Consider the following 16,512-nt stretch of genomic DNA (forward strand, 5'->3'; position numbering starts at 1 on the left):
CTTCCATTTAGGTCATAATCTCAGGGTCCTAGAATCGAGCCCCATATCAGGCTTCCTGCTCAGTGGGGAGCCTGCTTCTCTCTCTCTCTCTCTCTCTCTCTCTCTCTCTCTCTCTGCTTGCTTCTCTCCCTGCTTGTGCTCTGTCAAATAAATAGATAAAATATTTTTAAAAAATAAAAATTCAAAAACTATTCTCAGCTTGTGGGCTGTCCAAGAACAGATTACTGGCAGCAGAATTTTGGTCTGCAGGCCACAGTTTGCCCAACCAGTCCCTGTTGCCTTTCCTCCTCCCCTCTCAGCAAAGCAGGGTTATAAAATGGCTGTATTACTCTTTCTTAGGACTCCAGAAAGACTTTAGGTGGTATCTAGTAAATCCTATAACCTAGATAAAAGTATTATTAAGAATCTTGTAGGCATTATTTCACACAAGCTTTACATTCCTAAAGTAGAGAGGTCTGTCTCAAAAACAATTATAGATGTGCTTTTGGGGGATGTGAGGGACCCCATTAAAATTCAGAGGAAACCCATAACATTTTTAAAGAAAGTTGTATTATTAAAAAATACCAACAGCTTGGACTAAAAGGAACAGAGACAATTCAAAATGAATAGAGACCACTGGGTCCCCACTTTTCTACAGGTGTGAAGCAGGGTGAGAAAGCTGCATATTATAAGCTGTCTCTTAAGGAAAAGAGAAGATGTGTTGGAGGGTGGAGCCAAGAGCCCTGGAGAACCATGGATTAGGGAAGCACTACCACAGAAGAAAAACATTCCCTGCTCCAAGAATAGAGGGGGACCAACAATATGTGCCTGCCAGGAGTTCAGTGGATCAGTGACTGCTACATGCCTCCAGTCACTCTCCTTTTTGAATATGTGCATCTAGTGTGGTTAACTTGTCCCTACCCAGGGTGAGTGTGGCTTTTATGTTCATAAGTCTCTCCATCAAGAAGAGTTGTAACTAGAGCACTACACCTGGAAACCTCATCTGCATCCAGAACTGCTGCATAACATGAAATCAGGAAGTTCAAGCCTGAAGCCAGAATGCAATGATAATCTGAGAGTCATGTGGGAGAGGGGATGTGGGAAGAATGCTAAAGGTTGCGGCCAGGGAAGAGACTACGGTAGACAAAATATGGCCACCAATTATCTTCTCCTGAAATGATGGAGTCTATGTTACCATCCCTTTATTCTATGCTGGTCTTGTGAATTGCTTTGACCAACAGAATGTGGCATAAATGATGTTAAGTGACAGACACCTTGCAGCCTCTCTGCTCCCCTCTTGGAATGCTTCTAGAACCATGTAAAGAAGCTGAGCCTCATCTACAAAAATAGGAGAAGCCATGTGGATGAGAACTGAGGCAGCCTGGCTGACAGCCCCATCCAACAGACCGCACATTCAGAGATAAGCCCAGCTGACACCACAAGAAGAGGAGGTGGCGATCCCAGCTAAGCCTACCTGAGCTGCCAACTCAGAGAAACATGAGCAAAGAAACTGTTATCGTTTTATGCTACTAAGTTTTTGGAATGTGGTCTGTTATATGGCAATAAACTGATATACTCATTGCTCCTATTAACCTGGGTATGAAGAAAGATAACTCACCAGATTACCTACTCCCTGAGGATAGCTCCACCGTCTAGTGGCCAAAATGATACTGTCCCTCCTCGAAGTAGGAAAACCAGCATCTCCCTACTCCCTCATTCCTGCCAAACAACAGATCTTGCCAAACAAATAGATCTTGCCACATGCGTAAACAGAATCTGTAGAACTAGAGTAGCAAACTGAAGTTCACTTATTATAATACCTTTACTCAACTTAATACGGTATTCAAGGCTTGCCATCATACGGCCTCTGCCTTCCAGTCCTCTGACTAGCCAAAACCACACATGCAGCCTTTGCTCCAACCCCACTAAACTATTACTTTCAGGTTACTGAAAGTTCTTTCTTCTCTAGCCTCCAAGGTCCGCATTTTGCAGTTCCCCTGGACTAATGCTTCCTCCCTTTTAACATTGCTAATTCCTACTTAGAGATGCCAATTTCTCTAAGAAGCATTTCCTTATGGCCCTCTCCTCTGTGCTCCCCCCCAAATACTTTCACACCATTTTGTCATCATTGCCTTTCTTCAATCTGTCTGTCTCTTCAAAAGCTAAGAGCTCCTGGTAAGGACAGTCTCTGTTCTTTCATCTCTGCATCTAGCAGAAGTGCTGGCATTTAGTAGGAACTTAATGGCCCACTGAATAAAGCAGTGAATAAACTCTGTAGCACACTTCTAAAGGTCTGCTATTTTTCTACTATACTTATTTTATATATTATAATGATAGGCCATTTATGTAGTACTATATATTAAAGTGATAATACTACAAAAACGAAAGAAGAAAAAAGTACTCTCTTACACAGAAAATAGCTCAGAAAAGAAACCTATTATAATTTTTAAATAATGTTTTGTTCATAAATGTATAACCTCCTCCAATAAAACTGCATATTTTACTCAGCAAAATAAGTAACAACTTTATAGAACATTCATAAAGTGTGAACAGGTATGGAAATTTATATATTGAAGTTTAAACAGTAGTATTTATCACACGTTAGTAACAAATTACTGTGATTTTCTATTTATTATATCAGAATTAAGCTATATATATCTATAACCAGGGTATAGGAAAAAATCTGAAACTATTATTATCAAATGTTATATGAAAATAAATACTTTTTATATATTAAGTCATCCAACTTAATGTATTTAAATTGTTCCTGATGAGGATACACAGATATGAAGCAGTTAGATCATGAACTGAAGTCACCTATCTCATTGATACTGGTGCCAAGATTAAAATCTAAGATAACTCTTACTTTTGGGCTGGACAAATTTTCTTTCAAAAAACCTATAAAGTTCTGCATATAAACTTCAACCATGACATCTTTAACCATTGAAAAGAACATATACTTGCTATTCAAGGAGAGTATTTTTTTCTAAAGAATAGACAGATTAATTTGTCTATATAATAAATCATGACCAAATGGGTTTTATCCCAGGAGTACAAATGATGGTTTCAACATTTAGAAACCATCATGTAATTCACCCATATTAATAGAATAAAAAAAATATGATAGTCTCAATAGATTCAGCAAAGGTATTTTACAAAATCCAATATGTATTCAGGATAAACATTTTAACAGGTTGGGAACAGATGAGAACTCCCTCATTCTGATAAAAGAAATCTAGGAAAAACCCAGAGGTATTAACAACATGGTTACTGTGTGGGGAGGAGGAGGAGGAAGGAACCGTAGCTCCTGCCTCATGCCATACACAAACATTATTTCAATGTGTGTCACAGACCTAAATAAAAATACTAATTAAAAAGCTTCTAGGAAAAATTCAACACAGGACATCTTTGCCACATTGGGATGCAAGATAAGGATTTCCTAGAAAGAATACAAAACACAGTATTCACACAAAAAGTCTGCTGTTCTAAAGGCATTGTTAAGAATTGAAAAGGCAAGCCACAAAGAACATACTTGTAATCCAACAAAGAATTGTATCCAGAATACATTTAAAATAAACTGTAACTGGACATTAAGCAAATAACCTGACTTTTAAAATGGGCACAAAACTTAAATAGACATTCACAATGGAAGATGTACAAATGACCAATGAACACCTAAAATAGTGCTCAGCATCATTAGTTTTTAGAGAAATGTAAATTAAAATCAGTGAGATACTACTTCATATTCACTTAGGATGGCTAATAATAAAAAGATTGACAATGTCAAATATCAGAGAAGATGTAAAACACCTAGAATTCTCCTACATTGTTGGTAAGAATGAAAAATGGCACAACCACCTTGAAAAAACAGTTTGGTACTTTCTTATAAACACCCACCCTTTGATACAACAATTGCATGCCTAGATATTTAAACAGGAAAAATGAAAATATATTCACACAAAGACTTTTTAAAGAATGTTCACAGCAGCTTTATTCATAATAGCCAAATGGAAACAAAAGCCAAATGGTTTAACAACAGGTGAACAGTCAAACAAATTGTGATATATCCATACAACAAAATACTGAACAGAAACAAAACATGGTGAGCTACATATTGATTCACACATAATGGTGAATCACATAATTCACACATAATGGATAGAGCTTTGGGACACAAGAGTACATACCGCATGGTTTCATTTATATGAAATCCTAGAACAAGCAACACTACACTTAGATGTTAGAAATTAGAATTGTGGTTGTGTTGCAGTCGGGAAAGGGGAAGGCTGTCTGAAAAGGGGCGTGAAAACCTTTTTCTAGAGTAGAAATGTTCTAAACTTTGATTGAGGCTGTGGTTACACAGGTGTTTGTAACTGTCAAAACTCATCCAACCATACATTTTACATTTGTGTATTCACTACATGTAAATATATAGCAATAAAAAGTCTGTTTCATTATTTCTACCAAATATCTATTTATAAAGTCCGTGCACAAAAGTGGAAGGGTAGGGGCTTAATTTCCCTCTTGCTCAGAGTACCCAAGAAGTGCTCCTATTCATGAGAAGCACAGATATAGAAGCTGAAGTTCCTCTTGAAATGCACAGCTTTGAATCTACCGTTTTGATTCCACCCTAAATGATTGAACCTACACAATTAAATTCCCCTTAAAGAAAGATGAATGGATAAAGAAGATGTGGTTTATGTATACAATGGAATATTACTCAGCAATTAGAAACGACAAATACCCACCATTTGCTTCAACGTGGATGAAACTGGAGGGTATTATGCTGAGTGAAGTAAGTCAATCGGAGAAGGACAAACATTATATGGTCTCATTCATTTGGGGAATATAAATAATAGTGAAAGGGAATATAAAGGAAGGGAAAAGAAATGTTGGGAAATATCAGGAAGGGAGACAGAACATAAAGACTCCTAACTCGGGGAAACGAACTAGGGGTGGTGGAAGGGGAGGAGGGCGGGTATTGGAGGGGAATGGGTGACGGGCACTGAGGTGGACACTTAACGGGATGAGCACTGGGTGTTTTTCTGTATGGTGGTAAATTGAACACCAATAAAAATTAATTTAAAAAAAAGACCCAAATTATCATCCATTTCCTGGTTTATTTTTTTTTAATTTTTATTTATCTATGATAGTCACACAGAGAGAGAGAGAGAGAGGCAGAGACATAGGCAGAGGGAGAAGCAGGCTCCATGCACCGGGAGCCCGACGTGGGATTCGATCCCGGGTCTCCAGGATCGCGCCCTGGGCCAAAGGCAGGCGCTAAACCGCTGCGCCACCCAGGGATCCCCATTTCCTGGTTTAGATAATTAAATGTCAATAAGCCCTATTTTTTAAATGGTTATTTATTTGCTCTCTACTTCTACTATTCATACTATCATTGCTACAGATATTCCAAAAGTGAATGACTGAGGAAGAGGGAATACAGGATATTACAAGATTTTACCCTAGTAAAAAATATTGTTGCAATTATGACTTGAATGATTTTAGTCATTTAATAATATATTTAAGGTATTTCATGACTTACAAGAAAGTATATAATCTATAGAAACAGAAAGTAGATTAGTGTCTGCTTAGGGCTGAGGGAGATAGGAGGGCTGGGGAATGACAGCTACAGGTCCCTGTTTAAGGTGATGAAAATGTTCTAAAATTGAATATGGTGACAGTTGCACATATCTGTAATTGTGCTAAAACCACTGAGCTGTACATGTGAAATAGGTAAATTCTATGATATATGGGTTATATCTTAACGTCTACCGCTTTAATTAAAAAAAACCTACTGAGATTTTGATTAGGACTGCACTGGAATCTATACATCAATTTGGAGGAAACAAGTATCCTTACAATACTGATTTTTCCAACACACAAAAAACTATGTATTTATTTGGATTGTCTTTAGTTCCTCTCAACAATGTTTTATTGGATTATGTACAGAAATTTGTACATATTTTATTAGATTTATTCCTGAGTATTTGATATTTCTGATGCTACTTATAGGATATCCTAAAAAAAAAAAAAAAGCACTGAAACGTTCTAATATAGGTGAAGAAAATGAACAGAGCATGATATGCTTACTAAGTCATCAAAATTTTGAAATAAAAATCACTATACATGATCTAACAAATCATTTTTTCTAAATTTAACATTCATTTATGGAAAAGTCATACAAAACATAAAAACCAAATTACATATAGTCACGCATTTAATAAAGAACATTCATGAAAAGGAGTAACAATACATACTATTTTGGAAAATATTCTGGACAATTTCATGACAGATGGACACCACGATGAACAAATACTCCCTGATATTTATTTGTGAGGTTCCTCAGTGTAGAGTAAAAACAGAGACATTGTTTAATTTTAGTTTCTGTTTTTAATCCAATATATGTATTCATTAGCAAAATGCCTTGATAGCAAAGAAATTTCAACATAGTTAAGTTTCTATCTAAAGCCAGTAACATTGCTAAGTGTTGAACAATGTCATATTGGTGCTACAGAGACCTTATCATCTTTTCAAGTTAACTGAAATATTATCTAACTACATTAATTAGTCCCCTGAAAGCAGACAATATAATTTTTCTTTCATAAAATACATATTTGTTTTTTTACTAAAATTAAGTAAAGACATAAATCATGTTTGGGCTACAAGTTAACCCTGTCTGAGTTAGTTAATGTTCTGCTTCTCAGTATTCTTTTGTTTTTTAATATTTTATTTATTTATTCATGAGAGACACAGAGAGAGAAGGCAGACACAGGCAGAGCGAGAAGCAGGCTCCATGCAGGGAGCTTGACGTGGGACTGGATCCCGGGCCCCCAGGATCACGCCCACCCAGGGCTGAGCCACCCAGGCTGCCCTGCATCTCAGTTTTCATCCAAAAAAGAAGGTTGGATGGCATCTCTATTTCCCAACTAACTTTAGAATTCTGTTAATTCTGTAATAAGGAAACAGCAAAATACTTTCTGTTCAGACCATATTTTAAGCACACACAATGAGGTATAAAAAACTGGATGTATACAAGCTAAAGGACCCAATAATTATTGGTTTAAGGATTCTCTACTTTCACCCCAGAATTAGTAAGCTCTCTAAATATAATTACACTAAACCTTTCAAAAGCATACCCGACACTTCTTGAAAGTGCAAATGTTTTTCTGAATCATAATCTTATGTCTCTATTAATAATCATAGTTATCTCATACTGATATTAGGATAAAAAACATAATATATATGAAATCATTTTAGAAGAAAGGCCATTTAAAATCCTAAGACATTCCAGACATTTTGAAAAGTATTCAAATAAACAGAATGTTCATAAATGGGGTTACTTTCCCTTATTGGAGTGACGTGAGAGATAGGACTTTATCTCAAAGAGACTCTCAGAAACTACACAACCCAGAAATTATGCATCTGTAATCAACTATAATATACTGATAAAAAATTATTTGATATGAAAATGTTACCTGATCAATGATAGAATTTAGCTTGGTAAGTAATAGAAATCCTCGACCATGGACAAGGTATTGTCCAAGGGTAGCCATGTGTGTCTCCTCCTCTTCTTCCTCCCTGGCCTCCACCCTCTGGACCACTGCATTGCAAAGCCGGTTGACATCCGTCAGAAATTCACGTGCCAATGAGTTACTGTCGATGCTCATGACCGAGCTATAAAATAAATATTGCAAAAAAAGATTAGAGAAATGAAAGTTTATGTTTAAAACTAAGTGTTTTGAAGGCTGTTTGTTTTTAATCAAAGACTGACTTTAAATTATTGATCACTGGTATTTAACGCTATATTATTTTCAGACATAGTTCTGATCTAGTAGGTGCTCCTTAAATATTCTTACATGGCAGAAATTAGTCCTGAGTGTGGTACTCCCTGAGCATAACCAAGAATAGGGAGTGAAAGTACCTAGATATAAGATACACTAGTGAGTGGTGGCAGTTAAGGTAGATCTTGACCTTCTTAAATAGCCTCATCATAGAATAAAAATAAACCCATTACTTATAAAATATTCTTGCTCTACATGATTTATAAATATGAATGATCTTTTAAAAATATACACTCTTTCTGGAACTGACAATCAGTGAGTGGTACACCCTCCCCCACAACAACCAGAGTTCAGTTAATGGAGAGAAAAGGGATTTACCGTTAGGTAAATAAAAATTGAAGAATTCCAGCAGCTGAAGTTACATCACTTCATTTCTTACTGTACATTTAAATCAAAGGGCAATGTGACATTTTAGGATCAAGGAAAGTAACGAGATAAAGCAGACAGAAGAGAGGAAAAACATCAATATAAAGAAAAAAGTATAACTATTTAGAAAGGAAAAAATCATGAACAATAAAATTCCCAAAGAATTTCATCTTAGGGGGATCCCTGGGTGGCGCAGCGGTTTAGCGCCTGCCTTTGGCCCAGGGCGCGATCCTGGAGACCCGGGATCGAGTCCCACATCGGGCTCCAGGTGCATGGAGCCTGCTTCTCCCTCTGCCTGTGTCTCTGCTTCTCTCTCTCTCTCTCTGTGACTATCATAAATAAATAAATAAAAATTAAAAAAAAAAAAGAATTTCATCTTAGGGCTAAAAGTAATTTTGAAACACCCAGCATTAAAATTTTTAACTTGGAGAGATTAAATTAAGATATACATTGTGGAGTCAGTCTTTCTTCATCCACTTTGGCAAGGGGGATGCTACCTCCTCCCCCCTGCTGAGAAGGCAGTGGACCATAGGACTGTGCCTATTGCCAGGGAGCAAGGTCAGCCTCTGAGCCCTAATCAACTGAAGCACACCTGATTTAGGAGCAGCCAACAAACATCTGGCTGCCAGATGTGACTTGTATGATGCAGCTTGCAAAGAGGCATCTGGCCAATCAGGCTCTTTGTGCTTCATGGGAATTTGAATTAAGGGACATAGTTGATGAGCCAAAAAGTCACTAAAGAGATGGCCTTCGTAGTCATTATGAGGTAGTTAAGGCTCAGAAGCCAACTGGGTGAAAATGAACCACTAGGATGCAAAGGGAAGCAGATAAACATGAAAGGGAGAGACGAAAGAAATTCCTAATACTACTTTTGTTCCTATTCATTCTTCGACCTGATGGTTTAGTCCTGGATTCCCATCAGAATTCTAGGTATTATTATTACTATAACAATCCCCTCTGTAGCATAACAAAGATCATTACTTTTAATACCGTTGGATCACTAGGAAAAAACATAAAAAATAAAAGTTACATTACTCATTATCCTAAAATGTAGCAATATCCTCTCTTATATAAATATTGGCCCTTTGTGAAGTTTTCATAAGGTAAAATTGTTCAATAAATCAAAAAATTTTAAATTACAATAAAACTAAGTATATATTATCATATTTACATAATATATAAACTTATTTATATTCAAGCTATTGTTATCCAATTTTATTTACTTATTTCACCTAATTTGTCACTGATTTTAAGGTACATAATTATTTAGTGTACCATTAAAACAAATAACTGCCAGTTAAAGTATAACACAATACCTTCTTATCACTTAGAATGTTTCATACACTATCATCTTGTAGGCCATTAAGACCCACCCACCATGCACCATTTTTTTTTTTTTTTTTTTTTTACCATGCACCATTTTTTAAGAGTGCTACACTACTACTGTTCCTGAGATTTCTTCCAAAGATACTGCCATCATTCTGTAAGTTTCGATGCTGGAACTTTCCTGATCTTACCAGACAGATCAGCAGGAAGTTTCCCAAACTGGAAATAGTTTAAACTTGGAAACATTTAAAACTCATCAGGTATAGTCCCTACGATGCATATAACTCAACTGAAATGCTGATATGAACAGCCATGACCAAGTCCCCTCATGAGGAACAACTCCCTTACCGAGGTCAGCCTGCTGCCAGTGCTAACTAGACAACATTCATTACAAGGCACACTGCAACTTTAGCAATATTAAAGACGTGAGAAACTTAAAAATTGTGCTTATAATTAGTGCCTATTTTCCAGAAATTAAAATAATGAAAATTAACATCAATATTTAGGCATGACAATTACTGAGGAAATCATTTCAAAAAAGCACCAGATGCCAGGTTGACATAAAATATTATAAAATATGCAGAAATATATGTTATTCCTGATTTTTAAATGTACATAAGACACAGACACAGTTACACAAATAAATAGGGTATTATATATATAAATGATCTATTACCTGTTTTGATTCATATAGCTATTTTGGAAATCTTTTCACATGAGCTCTCTCTTACTCTTTTTGCTACCTTCCTGGTGTCCTGCTGCATGTATATATAACATGTTTTTCATTATATAGATGTACTATTAACTATGCAGCCAATCTCTCATTGAATATTTAGGCTATTTCTAGTTTTTGTTATCATAAACAGAACTGCAAAGAACATCCTTACACTACTTGCACATTTATCCTCTATGTCCTTGTGGTAGAAACTGCTGTCACTTCATATAATAAGTTTTACACATTTCTTGTTAGGTCTCCCCCAGGGTGTTTTGTAGCTTTTGCTGTTATTTTGAATGGGATTTTGTTTCCATTATATAATCAAATTAGGATAGAAAGCTGGTATGTAGGAGGCAAATAAGTAGTAGATATATTTTGATATAGTAAGCATATATCCAAGCTCCTTACTGAAATCTCATTCTTTTTGAAATTTCCAGATATAAAACCCTATCATCTACAAATAACGAAAATTTTATTATCCACACACTTCCAATATTCACACACTTTCCACTCTTCTAACTATTAGCACTAACAGAACAACATTGGTAGGGGTGAGGGGGGATACTTTTGCCTTGCACATTAAGAAAATATTCATTTTTTTCCTGCTCATCTAATAGTAATGTTGAATTTCACTGAATGCCTTTCAGCTACTTTGAATGTCAACTGAAAAGATGATTGTATAGTATTTTTTAAAGATTTTTTAAAATATTTCAAATATTCAGAAAAGTACAAAGAATGTTTAACATGAAGTTATAGCCAATACTCAGATTTAGCAAGTCTTAACATTATGCTGTGTTCAGATCTGAGAGAGAGAGTGAGAGAGTGTGTGTGTGTGTATGTGTGTGTGCAAAGAAATCAAACCTTACAGTACAGGAAAGCCACACCCCACCCCACTTCTTTTTCTCTTTAGTTGGTGTTTATCATTTCTATACATGTTTTTATAATTTTTTGTTTATAGTCATAAAAATATTCAGTGTTGTTTTAACTATTTTAAAAATGTATATAAATAGTATGCTATATGTATCCTTTTATAACTTTATTTTTCCTCTCAACATAATGTTTGTTTCTTTAAACCATTATGTAATATGCCATTGTATAAATATGCCACATTTACATGTCCATCTCTACTAATTGAAAGTTTAGTTGTTTGTACTTTGGGGTTTAATTATGTCACATAATTATATAGTTTCAAAGGATTAGACTGAAACAAGTATTTTGACTGCTTAAATCTATTACATTAAATACTTACCAATCTCTCAACACTTTTGTAACATTGAGTCTTTATAATTTGAGCTCATGAATCAGATGAAATAAATATTCTTAGAATAAAGCTTCACCTATTTAAAAATAGAAAAATATATTAATGGCAACAGTGAAACAAATAATTTTAATAAAGTTCTGACACAAAAACTTATGGCCAATCTTCATATTTCATATAAGAGAAGCCAACTAAGTTTTTGAACCTGAAGGACACACTAAGAAATTTCTAGAACTCCAAGAATGGAATCTTGAGACAGGAAGTGTTGGAACATACTTGATCTGAACAAGGCAGCTTGATCACAGCACCCTATTCCTCCTCTCCTCCCAACTCCTTACAACCTCCAGGTAAATCACCAGTTAACTATAAAGGAAGGAGAATCAGACCAGTTAACAGTCTCCTTAACACTGAATCCTGGAGCAGTGGAATACCACCTACACACTTGGGTAGCCAAGTCATTACTCTCCTGTAAAAGTGAAAGGTATTTGAGGATATAGGAAAACTCAGAAAAATACTAAAACCAAACAATGAATAAACTACCACCAAATTTCATATCCTTGTTGAAGTTTTAAAAATGAATTAACCTTTTGTGTACAATACAATGAAGGCTATTTCTGAATACTAAAGTATAAATTCCTACTTCTGGGCTAGCAACAAATGCTTCTGTTGAGTTACCTGTTTTCCCCTTCTCTATAGTTGTGACTAAGCAGAGGCATAGAAAATATTTCCTTATTACAAATACAAGGCAGCCATGAATGTTTATTTCAAAACAAGTTTTTAAATCAGCATTATCTTTGATTCCTTCAAAATGCCCAAGTCTAGAGAACTTTCTTGAATTCCCTTCAGCTTGGTAAATAGTACTTGTACCACATTATTCTGGGCACTTCAGGATAAAGGAGGCAGGAAATGGGATTAGCTGCTGTTAAGACCACACAAGGCTTTTCGTGATGCAAGAGAAACATCTCTCCCCAGACTAGCAGCTCCATCGGGCACACAACTATCCAAGCCCAGGCTGGATTTCAGTCCTCTTACTGCACTCCAAGCACCATCAGCCAGTGCTTCTACTGCCCAACCAAATGAAAAAAGAATGAAGTCTCAATATACTCTCCACACCTGCTCCTGCTGCATCCTCAGCTAATAAAAATCAACCATATATTTTCAAGTCTAGAAGGACAGAAGGGGAAACTATCAACCAAATTATGAGCATAAAGACGGTATTTGACTAATTGCTGTGACTCCTACTACCCTCTAATTTGGACTACCAGAGGTACAGCTGTCCACCTTGAAATGCTACAGTGATTCATTCCAGCATGATCATTACAAGTGGAAGCTGACAGACAACTGGATCCATCTGTTTTTCTCTGTTATCAGGGGACATTTCTAGGGTATGCAGCGGGACTTATCTAATGCTCTTAAACCAGGATGGCTTCTTTATCTATATTTTGCATAGCCCAGCTTGGATGTCCATGGAGTTTCACTCTATCCAAGACTGTAATTCTATCAGCCAGCACAGTCAGTTCTGACCTCCTTTATACTGCCACCACCCTTGATAAACACAGCTGCATTCCAACTTTTATCAACCTGTATTATGCTGGGTATCCATGAAGTTTGCAAATATAGTTTAAAAAAACAGACTGAAGATGTCCTTGGGGCATTATATGTATTTGTCTCTGTTTCTAAACTACATAAACACCCTATAGTTACTTATGACTGTCTTCTCTAACCCTATGTCATGAATTCCTTAAGGACAGGGACCCTGTCTTATTACTTTTTCTATTTTATAGCTAAAATGCTAAATTTAAAAATCATCATTACTATCATATTCAACTTCCAGTGCAACTATTATAATGTCATAATAAATAAAACTTACTCGCAACAATATTACAAGAATTTTTGTGTTCTTAAAATAAATGAAAAGCATAATAATAAATGATCATACAAATAAAATAATCATATAAGCAATCTCAGGAAAATAATAAGTTTTTCTAATACAGTGACCAGTAAAGTATAACATAGGAATGGCCAAAACAAAAAGCAAAAAGCTGAGAGTGTGTTAGCTACACCTCTTAGTTTTATTTCATCAGAAATTTCATTAATATGGCATTTAATTCAACAAACATTTATTGAATATTTATTATCTAGCTACTATCTATTATCTATTATCTAGCTACCGGCTACTATTATTGGCACTGGGAATAGAGCAAAAACAAAATCCCTACCCTTATGGATTCCAGTGAGGTAGAGACAGATGAAAAACAAACATATTGTAATGTCAAGCAGTGCTACATGCTATAAAAAATAAAACAGAATAAGGATACAGAGTGACAGGAATGCTACTTCAGATAGGGTGACAAGGATTCTAAAGAGGTGGTATCTGAGCAGAAACCTGAATGAAGTATGAAAATGGGTCACATGAGCATCTGGGAAAAGTGTTCCAGGGCTTTGAGATTAGTTTATATTTGATGCATTGGATATTGAGTGCAAAAGAAGTTAAAGAGTATTACAGAGTGAGAAAAGACACTCATTCACACTGGCCAGGGACTGAAGTAAGATGTGGAAAGATTAAATAGAAGTGTCCCCCACCGGAACTGTTTCTCCCTAAGAATGGCCTCCCACCCCAGAGAATCCATAAGGTTTTTTAAGCCTGTGTGAAGAGCAGTGCTGTTTAGTGACAGACAAGACTGACAGAGGGAGCAGGATGAGAGGGAAATCAAGTTATGTTAGCTATGGTAACTTTGACAGGTAGTGTGGAAACCAAGCAAAGGACATGCAGTAGATACCTGGATGTGCCAAACTGGAGTTCAGGTGGGAAGGCTGGAACTGGTGAATCAATTTGAGAGTTATCAGTATCTAGATGTATTTTAACAGGACTAAGTGGATGAAATTACCCAGAGCAGTACTGTCCAACAGAACTTTCTACAATGACAGGACTGTGGCTAGTGGCTACTGTACTGATCAGTGGAGACCTATAGAATGCATGCAAATGAAGCTGAGAAGAGATTCTAGGACTGAGCCCTGGGGTTAGCCATCCTGAGTAAGAGGGAGGGGGAAGATCCAGTACAGGAGACCGAGAAGGAGCAGCAAGTAGGCAGGAGAAAAATCAGAAAATTGGTGCCTCCCAAAAGCCTGGTAAAAAAAAATCTTGAAACAGTTAAGACTGACCAACTGTATCAAATATGGCAGAAAGGTTGAGTAAGATAAAGACTGGGAACCCACCACTGGATTTAGCAACAGGGAAGTTACTGACAACACTGTCAAAGAGTGGTCTCAGTGGAGTGGCAAAGGGGATGAGGAAGCGGAGGCAAGGAGCTTAAGACAACTCTTTTGAGAAGTTGTTCTGCCATAAAGGGTGGCAAGGAGTTGGGGGTAGCTGAAGAGAACATGGGATGGGGGAGGTGTTGTGGTTTGTTTTCTTTTTCTTTTTATAAGTGATGTTATAGCATATTTGTAAGCTACTATTATAGCATGTTTATATAACATCTTTCTCCAATGGAGAAAGGAAAATAGATGAAAAACTAGAACGAGAGGTAACTGCAGGAACAGTGAGCAGGCAGTAGGAAGAGGATGCAATGCACGAATACTAGGAACACTCACAGTTCATGTAATGGAACAGAAAGGATGACAGAACACATAAGCACACACACAGGAAGGTCAGTATATCTGGCTGTGGATGGACCAAGATTTGGACCAAGATTTGGGTGCATCTCTTTTCTTGGTGAAATAAACTGCAAGGTTGCCAGGGGGAGAGTAAGGAGTAGGAGGCGGTGTTAACTGATGAGTGGAACAGGGTCAAAAACAGCTACCTGGAAGAGACTTCCCAGGAGGCTGCCATTAGTAATTGAGTTTCAGCTGTTCAATCCCTGAACCTGTACTACAGTCCAATTCCCAACATGTTCGTAAGCATGGAATGACAGGATGGATGAAGTCAAATAGATGTCTAGATATATTAGAGACACAGCATTCTCCCCATCTGTGCATGCAGCGTCCCCGCCAAAGGTGGAAACTGGGTTATCTGGAATGAATTATTTTTACAAAACTCTTGTAACTCTTACTGCTCATCTTTCCCTTCTGTAAATATTTGAGAATCTTTTAAATCGATCTCTAGAATCTTTTGTGGAAGTAACATCAAGCTCACTAAAGTCTATGGAATCTATGTTGTTCTTTTATAATTTTTTGGAACTTTAGTTCTTCATGTCTTCCGGTAGCGTTCAAATTCCCCAGAGTTGCTCAAAGATTACCAGCTCATCAACGACATTAACACATTTTCACAGAATCTGAACCTGAGGTGTGAACACATTTAGAGCAGCCAGAGGTTCTGGTACAATTTCCTCTCTAATTGTGCGTGGGCTTAAATTTTCTATTATTATTCTTACATGTAGCTTTATTAATTTGTGTGGAGATCATTCTTCATGTCAGAGAATTTGGAAACAAAACAGAAGCTGGGAAGTTTCATTTACTCTGTATCCAATTATAGGGTCAGCTTTTTTTTTTTTAATTTTTCCTTTTGAGTATAGTTGACACACAATGGTACATTAGTTTCAGATGTAAAACATAGTGATTCAACTTCTCTGTACTAAGCCATATTCACCACATGTGTGGCTACCATCTGGGGTCCAGTTTGTTTAAAACAAAAATCTATTATTTGCTTGCTGTTTTCATCTCTCTATATAAAATGTAAATGGTCAGCCTTAACCGTTTTCAAAACCTCGGCTCATTATTCTCTTTGGGTTGTATTCCTCTTTTATATGATATTATGAGATATTTGTATGTACATCCATATATTTTTGTTCCATGTCCTTCTTTCCTTCTTCTGCACATATTATTTTAAAATATGAGTTCAACTGGCCACATTGCCTCGCTCTTTTCTTCACATACTATTTCCAACTGTTCAATAAAACTCTACTATGGCCATCTTATCTGCACTTTCCCTTCTGGAGACTATATGCATGGCATCCTATCTACCCTTACTTTAAGATTTAGGAACTCTGTCTTTCTAATTCTCTATATTCCAGGTTTCCTCCACA

At 36.4% G+C, this 16,512-nt stretch overlaps 1 protein-coding gene across 1 annotated transcript in view; it reads right to left on the reverse strand.

Moving 5' to 3' along the window:
• Positions 1-16,512, reverse strand: part of LYST (lysosomal trafficking regulator) — a 174,124-nt gene that overhangs the window by 139,800 nt on the left and 17,812 nt on the right. Inside the window, 2 exon segments of the mRNA XM_041747828.1 lie at positions 7,458-7,656; positions 11,480-11,567. Coding sequence (XP_041603762.1) covers positions 7,458-7,649 — 192 coding nt within the window. The 5' untranslated portion in view covers positions 7,650-7,656; positions 11,480-11,567.

Source organism: Vulpes lagopus, chromosome 3 (assembly GCF_018345385.1).
Source record: "Vulpes lagopus strain Blue_001 chromosome 3, ASM1834538v1, whole genome shotgun sequence".
In the NCBI taxonomy this organism is placed as follows: domain Eukaryota; kingdom Metazoa; phylum Chordata; class Mammalia; order Carnivora; family Canidae; genus Vulpes; species Vulpes lagopus.